The 13,161-nt window shown below is 47.6% G+C and overlaps 3 protein-coding genes across 3 annotated transcripts; 2 read left to right on the top strand and 1 right to left on the bottom strand.

Moving 5' to 3' along the window:
* The first annotated feature begins 4,721 nt into the window (after positions 1 to 4,721).
* Positions 4,722 to 5,654, top strand: LOC143859416 (uncharacterized). Its single transcript, XM_077370130.1, has one exon. The coding sequence runs from the start codon at positions 4,722 to 4,724 to the stop codon at positions 5,652 to 5,654; it is 933 nt and encodes a 310-aa protein (XP_077226245.1).
* Positions 5,655 to 5,839: 185 nt separating this feature from the next.
* LOC143859415 (uncharacterized) lies at positions 5,840 to 7,165 on the top strand. The gene is made up of 2 exons (XM_077370129.1): positions 5,840 to 5,993; positions 6,183 to 7,165. Exons 1-2 carry the CDS (start codon positions 5,840 to 5,842, stop codon positions 7,163 to 7,165), a joined length of 1,137 nt encoding a protein of 378 aa, XP_077226244.1.
* Positions 7,166 to 8,941: 1,776 nt separating this feature from the next.
* Positions 8,942 to 10,863, bottom strand: LOC143859357 (uncharacterized). Its single transcript, XM_077370077.1, has 2 exons — positions 9,747 to 10,863; positions 8,942 to 9,670 (listed from the first exon to the last, which is right to left on the bottom strand). The coding sequence occupies exons 1-2, from the start codon at positions 10,281 to 10,283 to the stop codon at positions 9,143 to 9,145; spliced, it is 1,065 nt and encodes a 354-aa protein (XP_077226192.1). The 5' UTR covers positions 10,284 to 10,863; the 3' UTR covers positions 8,942 to 9,142.
* Between the last annotated feature and the right edge of the window lie 2,298 nt (positions 10,864 to 13,161).

The following is a 13,161-nucleotide window of genomic DNA, read 5'->3' as shown; positions in this document are numbered from 1 at the left end:
ATTAATTTAAAGGGATATTATACTAAATCGAATATACCTGTAACTAAAAATTGAATAGAGCTGGTTCAAGTTTTTTCTGTCCATACGCAAAAAATGGTGGGAAATTTTAGAAATTTGTTCCTTCCCAAACTTTTCTATGAAATTCTTACAATCCAAACATGGCCTAAAGTTGCCAAAGCGACTCGACAAATGCCTAACCAATATGGCCCCCCCTGGAGGAAAGTCGAGCTGGTGAAAGGTGGTGGGTCAGCCACCACAAAACCGGTTAGATTTTAGATATGTTTACCTAGTGTTTAAAAACGCGGGTTTGAGGCGGAATGCGGCCGAAGAAAATCCTTGTCGACTTGACGCGGATGCAGTCAAGAACGCGGTTGACGCGGCCAAGTCAGATGAGTAGTAATTTTTTTTAAATAAATGAAAAAATTCAAAAAAATAGAAATAATGTAAAAATAAGTATTAAAGTATCATTAGTAACTATATCAATTTTTTTTTACTGGTACCCCTTTAATATCATCCTATTGGCTATTCAAGTTGCCTATCAAATGGCTGCCTATCGAATGGATAACTTGGATCATCTAGGCAATTACTAAAGAAACGGCAAGTGATGAGTTTAAATGAACATTGTAACTTGTAATAGCCTGCAAAGCATGCTTCTAGATTTATAATGATGCATGTGTGGCACTTGTCTCCACAAAATATATTAAATTAATCCCACAGAGAATCAGTTGCTGCCCATGCATCATTTATAATTTCAACGGACCGCGAATTTTTTCTGAGTTTTGAACATCGAAAAATCCACCAGCATTTATATCCCTGGCAGTGTGATATAATTTTTATAAGGGGAGTGATAAATCGACTCCCAAATATGATAAATCGACTCCCCATGTGTCTTTCTCTCTCCTCTGGGTTAGAGAGAGAAAGAGGAGGGAGATAGAAACATGGGGAGTGGATTTATCATTTTGGGGGGTCGATTTATCACTGCCCTCTATATAAATGCCATTTACAATTTCAAAGCAATTTGGAAAAGGAATTTTCTTTTTCTTAATAACTTATATTAAGGGAAGTGATATATGTGCTCCATTTTTTTTACTCGGGACAGCCACCTCAAGGTCCTCAAGTGTGTTTGTAGCATTTCTTTAACTTAAAGGGGTTGTCCCAAGTAAGAACAAGGGCCCAACGTGTCATTTAATGCACTGTACCCCTTTTTTTTTTTCTTGGGACAACCACCTTCATGTGTTTATGTCTGTTCTTTTACAAAGATGGGGGGCTGTCCCAGATAAGACAGGGCCGGATGTATGATTTCCCTAATAAATACTTTATGTTAGGGTTTCATTACCTTAGCAGATAAGGAAACTATAAAAGAACCTTGCTTCCTCCTAACAAAGAAATGCACGAAAACCAGAAAGAATTTTTCTTCTTCTAAAAGCCCAACTAGTAGGAAACCCTGCAAGGAGGGTTTATCATAGGCTTTACATGTGGGTTTGCTTCCACAAAAAGAAAACAGTGGATGAAGGCAATGACAAAAGGTTTTTGCACAAGAAACTAAGGGAGATCGAGCTTTTCTTTAGATGAATAGAAATGTGAGACATTCAACACAGATTTATAGGTATGAATCGTATCATTTTTGTTGAATAAATCAAGCACATATCTTTCTTTCTTTTTTTGTCTTTTTAAGCCTTAGATTCAGAAATATGTTTTGGGAAGATCAACCAGTGGGAGAAGTCACGGATTGCCAAGATTCTCCTGCTAGTCGATCCCATCCAAGAGAAAAGTAATATTCGTGTTTGACTCGGTCCGGACTCGCCAAGTCTGCTACTCCAAAATGCGGTTTTCACGAAACCGAGTCGACTCGGGCGAGTTCCGTGCCGAGTCAACGAGTTTTTAAACACTTATTTTACATGGGATTTGCTAGGAAATTTTGTGGAATGCCATTTCGCGGCTCACTTTTGCAAGAGATGACAACCACCTCAGATGAATTAAATGAATAAGACAATATCTGCTCAAAAGTGAGCTTGTGTGCCTATTTTCTCCTGCAAATTGGTCAAATTGGCCTCCATGTTATTCACGTTCGTGTGCATTCTCAATGTTTGTCTGTGCTGGAACTGAAGAACAAAGTATCAGCTTCTATGGGATTTGTATGGTTCTGTTAGGGTTAAAATCGGTATATCCGGCACCGAACCTCAAACCCCTTCTCCATTACTCAACTGGATCGACACAGTCCCCGCAGCAACACTCGGTAATGAACCTTAATTGGACCTCCTTGATACTTCTCCCTTGAACGATACCGAGCTACCAATGGAACCCAACACAATCGCGGAGATCTCGCCCCCAAACGGGAAATCCGGACGGGCGGTACGCGTAAGGCGCAGCTTTCGAATTCAAAACATCCCACCTAAATCACCATCCCCGATCTTCGCCCATAATCATCGGAAATCGTATCTCCACGTGTTTATTCGCCAGCTATCAAGCTCCTCGTGGATTGAATCTAGGATATGATTGATGTCTCCACGATCTTATTATCCCGTCATCACGCCCCACGTGGGCGAAACCAAAGGCACGATTGATATCTCCGAGATCGTGGATCTCTACCCCTATAAAAAGGGGACTACGCACTCAAGCAAGGGGATCCAACTCACCCTCTCTTTTTCTCTGGTCTGGTAACTTACTTAGCTCTCTCCAATTCCCCGTCTGTTGTTTGTGATTGCCCGTCTCTGACTTGAGTGTCGAAGTGGCCGTCCGGAGCCACAACTCTGGGCCCGCTGACGCTTTTTCTATGAGCGCAGGATTATAGGTTCTGCGAAGTTAGTTCGTGCAGTCAGATTTTGGGCGTCATCAGATTGGCGCCATCCATGGGACGCGACATGCCGAAGTCGAAATCTACCTCCCAACTCAACGGTGGAATGGTTACGAGAAGCCAAGCAAGCCAACGGGATCACGAACCGCTAGAGGAGATGGAAGAGATGGTCACCTCCGGCAACACTCCAGTGACAATGACTGCCTTCAATCAACTCACACAGCAAATAGGAAGTGTTGCGGTCGCCCTACAGCAAGTGCTTCAAATGATCACTCTCCAACTGGCAGCACCTCCTCCGCCCGTGAATGGGCCGGATGAAGGACTTCGCCCCGTCGAGATTCCAGAAGAGCAAGGATCCTCAGAATGGCGAAACCCTCAGAGTCAAAGACCCTCTCATCGTCAACAAGGGTCTGCTTCCATCACCAGCCCACCACTCGACCATCGCCGTGATGTTCGGCATCGAAGGGGTGACAACTCAAGGATGGAACCGACGAACCTTGCTCATCGAAATGAGAATCAGATACCTCCGCAAATAAGAAGTCCAACGAGAAATATCCAAGCAGAAGGGAGCCCCGCCATCATGGCTGAACTCCAGCGTCAGATAAGAGAACTTCAACAGCAAATGAAGACACCGTGTGATCCGGATCTCCTGGCAGAATGGGATAGCGAGATTGCTTCTCCGTTGACTCCGAGAGTCGCCAATGCCGTCTTACCACAAACTCAGACATGCCTCGGTTGGATCTCTATGATTGGTCATCAGACCCTCTTTAGTTTCTCCGCACCTATCGCCGCGCGATGGTAATCAGAAATGCTTCCGATGCGACGATGTGCAAAGCCTTTTCCGCCTACCTGAAGAAAGACGCTAGCAATTGGTTCAGTCGATTGCGGCCCAACTCCATCGAATCGTTCCACTAACTGGGAAAGGAGTTCGTCACTTATTTCATCAATAGTCGGCCCCGAAAGAAACCAGCCGACGCTCTCCTAGCTTTGCGACAGGGAAAGGACGAAACTCTGCAGAGATTAATTGGCCGGTTCCGAATGGAACTCCACCAAATTAGCGAACCGAACTTCGATATGGTTCGCGCAGCGCTCCGCCATGCCATCCGAGACAGAGACATGAAAGTCGCGTTAAATGTGAATCCTCCCCGCGATATCCAAGACCTCATGGCTACGGCGGACAGGTACATCAATAATGAGGAATCATTTGCCATGGAAAGGGAATTGGAAACCACCCGAGGTGCCGAAAAGCGAAAGGACGACTCTAGGACACCATCAAGTCATAAGCAGGCAAGACACAACGACCGTCAAAACCGTCGCGCACCAAATCCCCAGTTTAATAGGGTCGACTACACCCCCCCTGAACAACACTATCTCAAATATCATGTACGAAATCCGTGACAAAGAACCCATAAACTGGCCTGAGAAAATGAGAAACTCGGGAAAAGGTAAGACTTCCAACAAGTACTGTCGTTTTCACCAAGACCATGGGCACACCATCGACAATTGTTACCATCTGAAGAATGAAATTGAAAGGCTCGCCGGACTAGGAAAGATCGACCATTATCTCCAGAATCCTCCAAGGAGCCATCAGCGACCCCGATCCGAAGTTCATCGACCTGACGAACGTCATCGCTCGCCGAACCACCAAGGAGAAAGCAGTCGACATAGAGCCCCGGATCAGGAGGAAGCACCAAAGGTCATCAGAAATATCGACACCATTTATGGAGGCCCGGTGTCCGGAGGACCAACTGACAAAGGGCGCGCCCTTTATGCAGGACAAGTCAACTCCATAGAAAACCCCACAAAGAAGCCAAAGACTAGACCAAGTACCAATACACCTATCACCTTCACTGAAGCAGATTACGGGACCATAGATTGACATCATGATGACGCCGTGGTAGTTCGGCTTACCATCGCCAACTGTAGCATGGGGCGAATCTTGGTAGACACAGAGAGCTCAGTCAATGTCCTCCATCAGAACGCCTTCGCCGAAATGGGCATCAACAATGATAGGCTGGAGCCTGTTAATTGGTTCATCTTCGGATTCTCCGGAGGGGAAGTCAAGGTACGAGGCAAAATTAAACTCCCCGTAACATTCGGCACCCATCCGAACCAGCGGACCATAATGCAGACCTTTGTGGTAGTTCATGTCCCTTCCACCTACAATGGGATCATCGGGAGGCCAGCTCTAAATGAACTGGGGGCAGTGGTCTCCACTGCTCACTTGAAAATAAAGTTTCCTACCAAGCTCGGTGTCAGAGAGGTTATCGACGACCAAGAGAAAGCCCACGAGTGCTATGCCGCCCTGTTAAAAAAGAAAAAGGCCGCCAAAGAGACCTCCATAGGCGGTACTGACCCTCGAGTTGAAGTAAAGCAAGGAGAACCGGTCGAAGAACTCACGAAGATTCCTCTGTTCCCCGGTATCGAGGGTCAAACCGTCCAAATAGGTTCTCTCCTGTCAGGTAAGCTTAGAACCGAACTTGTCAATTTCTTAAAAGCTAACCCGGATGTCTTTGCCTGGTCCGCCTCTGACATGCAGGGGATCCCCTCGGACGTTGCGGTCCATAAACTAAATGTAGACCCCAACTCCAAGCCAGTCAAACAGAAAAAACGAAGCTTCGCCGCCGCCGAAAGACAAAAACACATCAGAGAAGAAATAGATAAGCTTCTAGACACCAAGTTCGTCAGAGAAATTCGCTACCCAGAGTGGCTCGCCAACGTAGTAATGGTTAAAAAATCCAATGGCAAGTGGCGAATCTGCATTGATTTCACAGACCTCAACAAAGCTGCCCCAAAGATTGTTACCCACTACCGAGGATCGATCACCTCATTGACTCCACAGCTGGACATGAGATCCTGAGCTTCATGGATGCCTTTTTCGGATACAACCAGATTCAGATGTACGGTCCTGATATTCCAAAAACCTCCTTCGTCACCGACCAAGGATTATATTGCTACGAAGTCATGCCATTCGGCCTCAAGAATGCGGGCGCCACGTAGCAGCGCCTTGTCAACAAAATATTTGCCAAGCAAATCGAGAGGAACATGGAAGTATATGTTGATGACATGCTCGTCAAAAGCCTCAAAGCGCCGGACCATATCGCCGATCTTGAAGAAGCCTTCACCATACTCCGACGAAACCGAATGAAGCTGAACCCCGCCAAGTGCGCTTTCGGGGTTACCTCCGGAAAGTTCCAAGGCTGAATTGTTAGCCAGCGAGGAATCGAAGCCAATCCCTAAAAAATAAAGGCGCTTTTAGAAATAACGGCACCCAAAGAAGCCAGAGATGTGTAGAGGCTCACTGGCAGAGTCGCAACCCTCAGCAGATTTATGTCCAAATCTGCTGAGAGATGTCTGCCCTTCTTTAAGACCCTCTGAAATGTAAAAGATTTCCAATGGACGGAAGAGTGTCAAGCAGTCTTCGATCAACTAAAAGCGTATCTCCAAGAGCTTCCCCTGCTCTCCAAGCCAGTACCGGGGGAAAGCTTGTACTTGTACCTAGCAGTTGGGTCTGCGGCGGTAAGTTCGGTACTCGTTCAGCAGGAAGGAAAAGCGGAACAACCTATCTACTACGTCAGTAGGGTACTCCATGATGCCGAAATTCGATACCAAGAAATTGAAAAGTTCGCCTTCGCTGTCGTCATATCAGTAAGAAAACTCCGCCCATATTTCCAAGCTCATCCTATCATCATACAGAAGCCTAACACCTCTGGGCGTTTGATTAATTGGGCAGTCGAATTAAGTGAATTCAACATCCAAATAAAGCCCCGTCCAGCGATCAAGTCCCAGTCGCTAGCAGATTTTATCGTGGAACGCACGTTGTCGACGGAGGAGCTAGAAGAGCCGAGCCTCCTGATCGAAGAACTGACCCTGAACCAGCAACGCCAAGATCCACTGTGGATGTTATATGTAGATGGCTCCTCTAATGCTGGAGGCAACGGTGCCAGACTAGTTATAACAGGGCCAGATAATTTTATTGCTGAATACGCCCTGCGCATAGATTTCAAAGCATCCAATAACGAGGCGGAATATGAAGCCTTGATCACTGGAATAGCCCTCGCTGCCGAATTACAAGTCAGCCGAATCAGAGTCCATAGTGACTCACAATTGGTAGTCAACCAAGTAAACGACTTTAGCGAGGCTAAAGAAGAACGGATGATCAAATACCTAGAGAAGGTGAGAAGAGAAATCTTCGTCTTTGAAGAATTTCAAATAGTACAAGTCCCTCGAACCTTGAATGCTCGCGCCGATGCTCTCTCCAAGATGGCCTCTTCCGGAATATTCGAACAGGGAAACGTCTACACTGAGATCCTCCCTCAGCCTAGCGTTGAAAGAGAAGAAGTCCTACAGCTCAATGAGGAACCTAGCTGATGGACCCCATAATACAATATTTGAAAGACGGTATCATGCCCCCAGATAGAAAGGAAGCTCGACGCCTAGTAGCAAGGGTCGCCCATTATATTCTCGATGGACATAAACTATATAAACGTTCCTTTTCATGGCCCTTGCTAAAATGCCTCCAACCCTCCGCCACGGAGCTCGCCATGAGAGAAGTCCATGAAGGAATCTATGGCGATCACTCGGGCGGAAAGGTATTGGCCTACAAGATCCTCCGCCGAGTTTTTTTCTGGCCAACCCTCCAATAAGACGCTGCTGACTTTGTTAGAAGGTGCGAGCAATGCAAGAAGTTCGCTACCGTGCCTCGTCTACCAGCGGTTCCCTACAAACCCATCTCCAATCCAATCCCGTTTGTAATGTGGGGAATGGATCTGTTAGGGCCTTTTCCTAACTCGACCAGGGAACATCGAATGATGTACGTCGCTATCGATTACTTCACCAAATGGGTTGAAGCCAAGGCAGTTAAGAAGATTACTTCCAGAGAAATGAAGAACTTCTTCTATCACGATATCATATGCAGATTCGGCGTTCCACGGATCCTTGTGACCGACAACAGGACCCAGTTTGTGAGTCGAAGGTTCAAAGACTTTTGCGGAAAACTCGGTATCGACCAACGGTTCACCTCAGTCGGTCATCCGCAAGCTAATGGACAGGTAGAAGTAACCAATCGAACTCTTCTGCAAGGGTTAAAGAAACGTGTTGAGAACACCCGAGGCTCGTGGGCGGAAGAACTACCAAATCTCCTTTGGGCCTATCGAACTACTCCTAGAACCGCGACAGGAGAGTCGCCGTTCAGCCTCGCCTTTGCAGTAGATGCGGTGATACCCATAGAGATTGGAGCCCATTCCCCGAGGCTCGAAGCATACAATGAAAGGACCAATCCCAACCACCTAAGGAGCAGCCTCGACCTCATTGAAGAAACTAGAGAAAAGGCTCGAGTCAGGATGGCCGCGTACCAACACAGGGTCGCCCGATACTACAATTCCAGAATAAAGGAAAGAGCGGTGAGGACGGGCGACTTGGTACTACGACGGTCCGAAGTCTCCGACCCTCGCAATTCCGGAAAGTTGGCTCTCACTTGGGAAGGACCCTACCGTGTTTCACGCACCCTCCAGCCAGGGTCATACCAATTGGAAGACTTAGGGGGCAATCCCATTCCCCGCACATGGCACATTTCGAATTTGAAGAAATTCTACCCGTAGGCAAGAATGTAATTCATTTTCATCTTTCCATTTGTTTTCAATAAATCTGTGTGTTTGTTCTCCGTCTTTGTGATATTACAGACATGTAAACATCTCCCACAAGTAATGAAGTCTCCTTTGCGATTATCCATCTCCAAAAACGATTACTCCCTAAGCATTTAACGAATCTCCACGTCGAGCGAGCTACGAACGAAGGATAAAAGATGTGACCCATAAACCGACGCCCCAAGAGGCTTGATAGAGCGTCCATCTACTTAAAAGATATGACCCATAAACCGACGCTCCAAGAGGCTCGGTAGAGCGTCCATTTACTTAAAAGATATGACCCATAACCGACGCCCCAAGAGGCTCGGTAGAGCGTCCATCAACTTAAAAGATATGACCCATAAACCGACGCCCAAGAGGCTCGGTAGAGCGTCCATCTACTTAAAAAGATATGACCCATAAACCGATGCCTCAAGAGGCTCGGTAAAGAGTCTATCTACTTCAAGGGAAAGTTAAGCATTCTATGAGGATCGACAGAAAAGTCATCACCGCCAATGAAAGGTAAAAGTGTTTTAAGTGCATCTCCAAGAAAAGTAAGAGTATCTTAAAGTACATCACCAAAGTCACTTCGAAGGACAAACCCCTTCCATCCACAACAAAATAAAGTTAAGTTTTTACAGAACTAGATTATCAAAGGCAAAGATAAAATTTCAAGGGACCTGTCCCTGAGTTTCCTTCTCCAAAACTTTCTCGGTAGAAGGTGTCACAATGCCAGGGACCGATGATTATATTCCAGGAGACGCAACCGCCAGATTTGCCTCATTGACTTCGGTTGCCTTGGAATCCTCTCCCTCGGAAAGCTCAGTCCCTGGCGGCCCCTCCAGTCTTTCGATAGGAAAAGTAGAATCTTTGGCCTTAATCTGGCTTCGACAATCAATGAAACCTTTCGCCTCAAACTCCAGAACGTGGAGCGCCATATCCGTTTGATACTCCTGAGATTGGTGGAATTCGGAGATCGCCCGGGACCGAACCTCCTCCTCTCGCTCGCCTTGTCCCGCGCCTTCTCCAGTTCAGCACGAGCCTCCTTTTCATGGCCAAGTTCGTCCTTGACCCTCTGGAGTTCAGCCTCGGCAGTCGCCTGGAGTTTTCGCACATCCTCCAAAGTTTCGTCAAAAACTTTCTTATCATTCGCCCGAGCCTCCTCTTGATTCTTGATCTCCTTGGAAGCATGAGCATAAAGAGAGTGATACTTTTTCATGCGCCGCGAGGCATGAGAGCAAATATCTGACAACTACAGACAAAAAGAGAAAAGGTAAATGGTTGCGGGAACCGAAGGATATTCGGAAAAGTAAAAATAAAATACGCACCTTCTTTGCTACAGCGACCATGTCCCGGCCTAAGGAGGAGTGTGAACTTCTCTCCAAATCCGCCAAGTCTCTCAGTAGAACACTCGTCATCGCCATTTCTACAGCCACCCTCAGGTTGCGAAAGGTGGAATCTTCAATACCTACCTTCCAGTTGGGATCAAAATAAGACCCCTGTTGGGTCGCCTGATCCCTCGGGAGAGCCCCCGACTTGAAATAAGCCTGGGTTCCCTCGCAACCCTCGACGGGCAAAAATTCCTGGCTCACAACTTGGCCTTTACCCTTACCCGCCTCCTTGGCTGACTTATTCATTTTACTGGGGCTCTTCTCCAGCAATTCCGCCTGCCGCTTGCTAGGCGCGGACTTATCCGGAGATGCTATCTCTTTAGACTCTATAGTCGGGACCGACTCCTTGCCAGCCTTGGCTGCCCGACGCTTCATGGCTTTGTCATGCTTTAGCCGTGCTTCCTCGGCCTTCCGTCTCCTTTCCTCCTCCATAGTCGAGGCAGAAATAGTAGGGCCCGAACCTTGCGCCGCCATTTCTACGATAAAACCAAAAAACGAGTTATGATACGGTAAGAAGGAAGTCAAGTAATGCTTGAAAAGAATCGGAAAAGAGAATCACCAGACTGACTCTCATCAGCGCTTGTTCCGTATTCCTCCCCCTCGCTCCGAGCCTCGTCCTCCGAGTCTAACACGACGTTGCTCAAACCAAACTTCACCGGTACTTCTTCGGATTTGAAATCCCAAACGTTGAACCTCTCCTTCCCTACGTCCACACCCCTACCCACGACATCGTTGAAAATTAACTGACTCAAAGTCCCTAGAGAAAACTGCAACCCCATTTTCTCCTTATTGGGCTTTCTCCAATCGAAGGGGAATCGCCATTCAGCTGTTTGAGGCAGTTTTATAAAAAAGAACTCATTCTTCCACCGTTTAATGGAAGAGGGAGCTCCACCCATGATCATCAGCGTCTGCCGCCGGAACACGTCTACCCAATCCCCTTTCATCTTTATAAGGAAACACTTCCTGATAACATCCAATGATAGTGGGGCCCTCACCATTTTACTTTTCACTATGTATGCCAGGAGACCCCTCCACCATTTGGAAGAATCTGGGACGGTGCCAAGCCGAAAAAATAAAAAAAGTCTATCAGAATTGGGTGGAGAGGGAAGCGGACACCCGCTTCAATAACCTCCTTATAGAAGGTCGTCTCTCCCTTCACACTACTACCACACGCCCGTTCATCAGGGCTGGGAAGCCGGACCTCATTGTCGTCCGGAATGTGGTACTTCTCCCGCAGATGATCAAGGTCTGAAGGTTGAAGGATACCTATTGAACCCATGGCTACTTCAGGACGATATGCTACGCCATGGGGCATCCGAGGCTTACGAAATTCCACAGATTCCTGAGCCACAACTCTAGCTTGGACGTCCATCGGTGCCGACCGTGAATTGCTCCTATCCTCTCTTAAAGCGACAATTACTGGTGCGTCACTCGGTATCGGCTCCGCCGCACCTGGAGGTTCGACTGGAAGAATCGGACCCACCTCCTTTCTTGGTCGTGGCGCTATCCTCTTCAATGATCCTCCGCTCCTTGCGACCGTCGTGTCACCACCAACCTTTTTGGTCTTAGTTGTAGACCTCACCTTCGACGGCCGCCCCAAAGCGCTCATCGCCTCTATCTCCGACAGTTGCCCCAATATGCTCTCCACTTCTGTCTCCGAGAAGACTTGGGGAGAAGGGGATGTTTCCTCCATCCCCACGTTCTCAATCGACTGATTTTGGGAATCCGTGTTCTCCGACATTATTACTTTAAAGAAACAAAATGAAAAGTTTGGGTTGAGAAACGCACCAATGAGATTCGAGGGAGGAAACCGGGAAAGTCGCCGGAGAAGACAAGCCAGCACCCTGAAAGAAAGGGAAAATCAAGCCGAGAAGGAACTTAGCGCCCTCCAAATCTCCGGTTAACGCAAAAGAACGAAGCTAAATGAGAGATTCTAACAGAAAAAGAAGCGAACCACCGGAGAAAGAAACTCGCCGAAACAATGGATGAAAAGAGAGAAAAAGAGAAAATGGTAGAAAAAAGAAAAATGGGCAGACTTTTATAGGTCCACGCGCGGAAAAATTCAAAAGTCACGTCACTCTGACGCTATGCGACATGTGGCGCCCCATAACACTCGCACAATTACCAAAGTCATTAATGCGCCGTTTCGTTATCATTGTTCAAAGCGCCAAACCACTGTTTCCCAAAAATCCACGACCGTTACACGTGTCTCCTCGAAATATCCCTCAGAACAAATCGACAAACACTCCTCCGGTACCAAGTATCTCTTGATAAAGTCATACAATACACTCAAACTACGTTACTTCTGCGACGAGGTTAGAATACGCCCGGGGCCGAACGTTCTCATTTGTGTCATGAGCGTAACTCCAACTAAAACGACGTCCCTTCACATGATGCGTAAGTCGCGATGTTCGATTCCGACTGTCATTAATACCAAGTTCATAGTTTATCTACAAGCTATTTGCGACATTGAATACAAACAATGCAAGAAGACATAGAAAATGACAAAAATCCTTTTATTCACAAGTGAAGAAAACTTTACAAAAGGTGGGCTTCTAGGCCAAATACAAGAAAAAGAAAATACATTCGGGACCGTGCTACACTACGGCTAGCTAAAAAAGACAGGAGGGAATTGAAAAGAGTCGACGCCCGGAGCTTCAGTATTATACGTCTGATGAACCGCCAAGCGCTACCGGACGTTGGACCTCAGCATCGCCACGACACCCACTTGGCACGATCTTCTTTGCCCCGGAAGGAGGCTTCAAAACCGACCGTGCCAAGGTCGTAGCCGAAGGTCCCATCATTCGCCCGGATCTTCTTCAGAGTCCTCCGGCGAATTCGACTCCAGATGAGGCTCGAGACTGGGCGATGCGGAGCCGGCCCTCGTGCCACCTTCAGTCACTCCTTGCAGCATCACCCTCAGGGCCTCGTTCTCCATCTCCAACTTTTCGACTTTGGCCCTCAGCCGGAGAACCTCCAAGCCTTGCTGGAGAAGTTGATCTGCCACCCCGTGTCCCCTCTCCATGGTATGCTTCAGGGACCGCTTATAATTGGCGACGAAGTGGGAAACGTCGCCAGGAGCAAGGAAATCCCTGGGAGCGGGGGAACTCGAGTGTTCTGGGGTCTGCACCTTCCGCTTCTTACTTTGGGGGCCGCGACTCACCCCCTCAGCTCCAGCTGATGAGGAAGCCACCGCCACCGGAGTTACCGTTTCCGGCGGACTAGGCTCCACCGCAGGCGACCCCTTCAACCTTTGTGACCTCCTAGTTCTGCGGGCCACCGGTTCCCCAGCGACGGGAGGGTTTTCTCCATCTCCGTCCAAAAGTGACTCCACTTCCACTACCGGGACTAT

This window comes from Tasmannia lanceolata, unplaced genomic scaffold (assembly GCF_043159265.1).
Source record: "Tasmannia lanceolata isolate RefF3 unplaced genomic scaffold, GAP_Taslan_0.1 ptg000029l, whole genome shotgun sequence".
In the NCBI taxonomy this organism is placed as follows: domain Eukaryota; kingdom Viridiplantae; phylum Streptophyta; class Magnoliopsida; order Canellales; family Winteraceae; genus Tasmannia; species Tasmannia lanceolata.
Note: the sequence above shows the minus strand (reverse complement) of the source record. Positions and strands in the feature narration are given on the sequence as shown.

What these genes read in the sequence shown, in the direction of transcription:
- LOC143859415 (XM_077370129.1), top strand. Translation starts at nt 5,840, where the DNA reads ATGGAAGTATATGTTGATGACATGCTCGTCAAAAGCCTCAAAGCGCCG. An exon ending in TACCTCCGGAAAGTTCCAAG is followed by an intron (nt 5,994 to 6,182) that starts GCTGAATTGTTA and finishes GAAATGTAAAAG; the next exon opens with ATTTCCAATGGACGGAAGAG.
- LOC143859416 (XM_077370130.1), top strand. Translation starts at nt 4,722, where the DNA reads ATGGGGCGAATCTTGGTAGACACAGAGAGCTCAGTCAATGTCCTCCAT.
- LOC143859357 (XM_077370077.1), bottom strand. Translation starts at nt 10,283, where the DNA reads ATGGCGGCGCAAGGTTCGGGCCCTACTATTTCTGCCTCGACTATGGAG. An exon ending in TGGTCGCTGTAGCAAAGAAG is followed by an intron (nt 9,671 to 9,746) that starts GTGCGTATTTTA and finishes TTTTGTCTGTAG; the next exon opens with TTGTCAGATATTTGCTCTCA.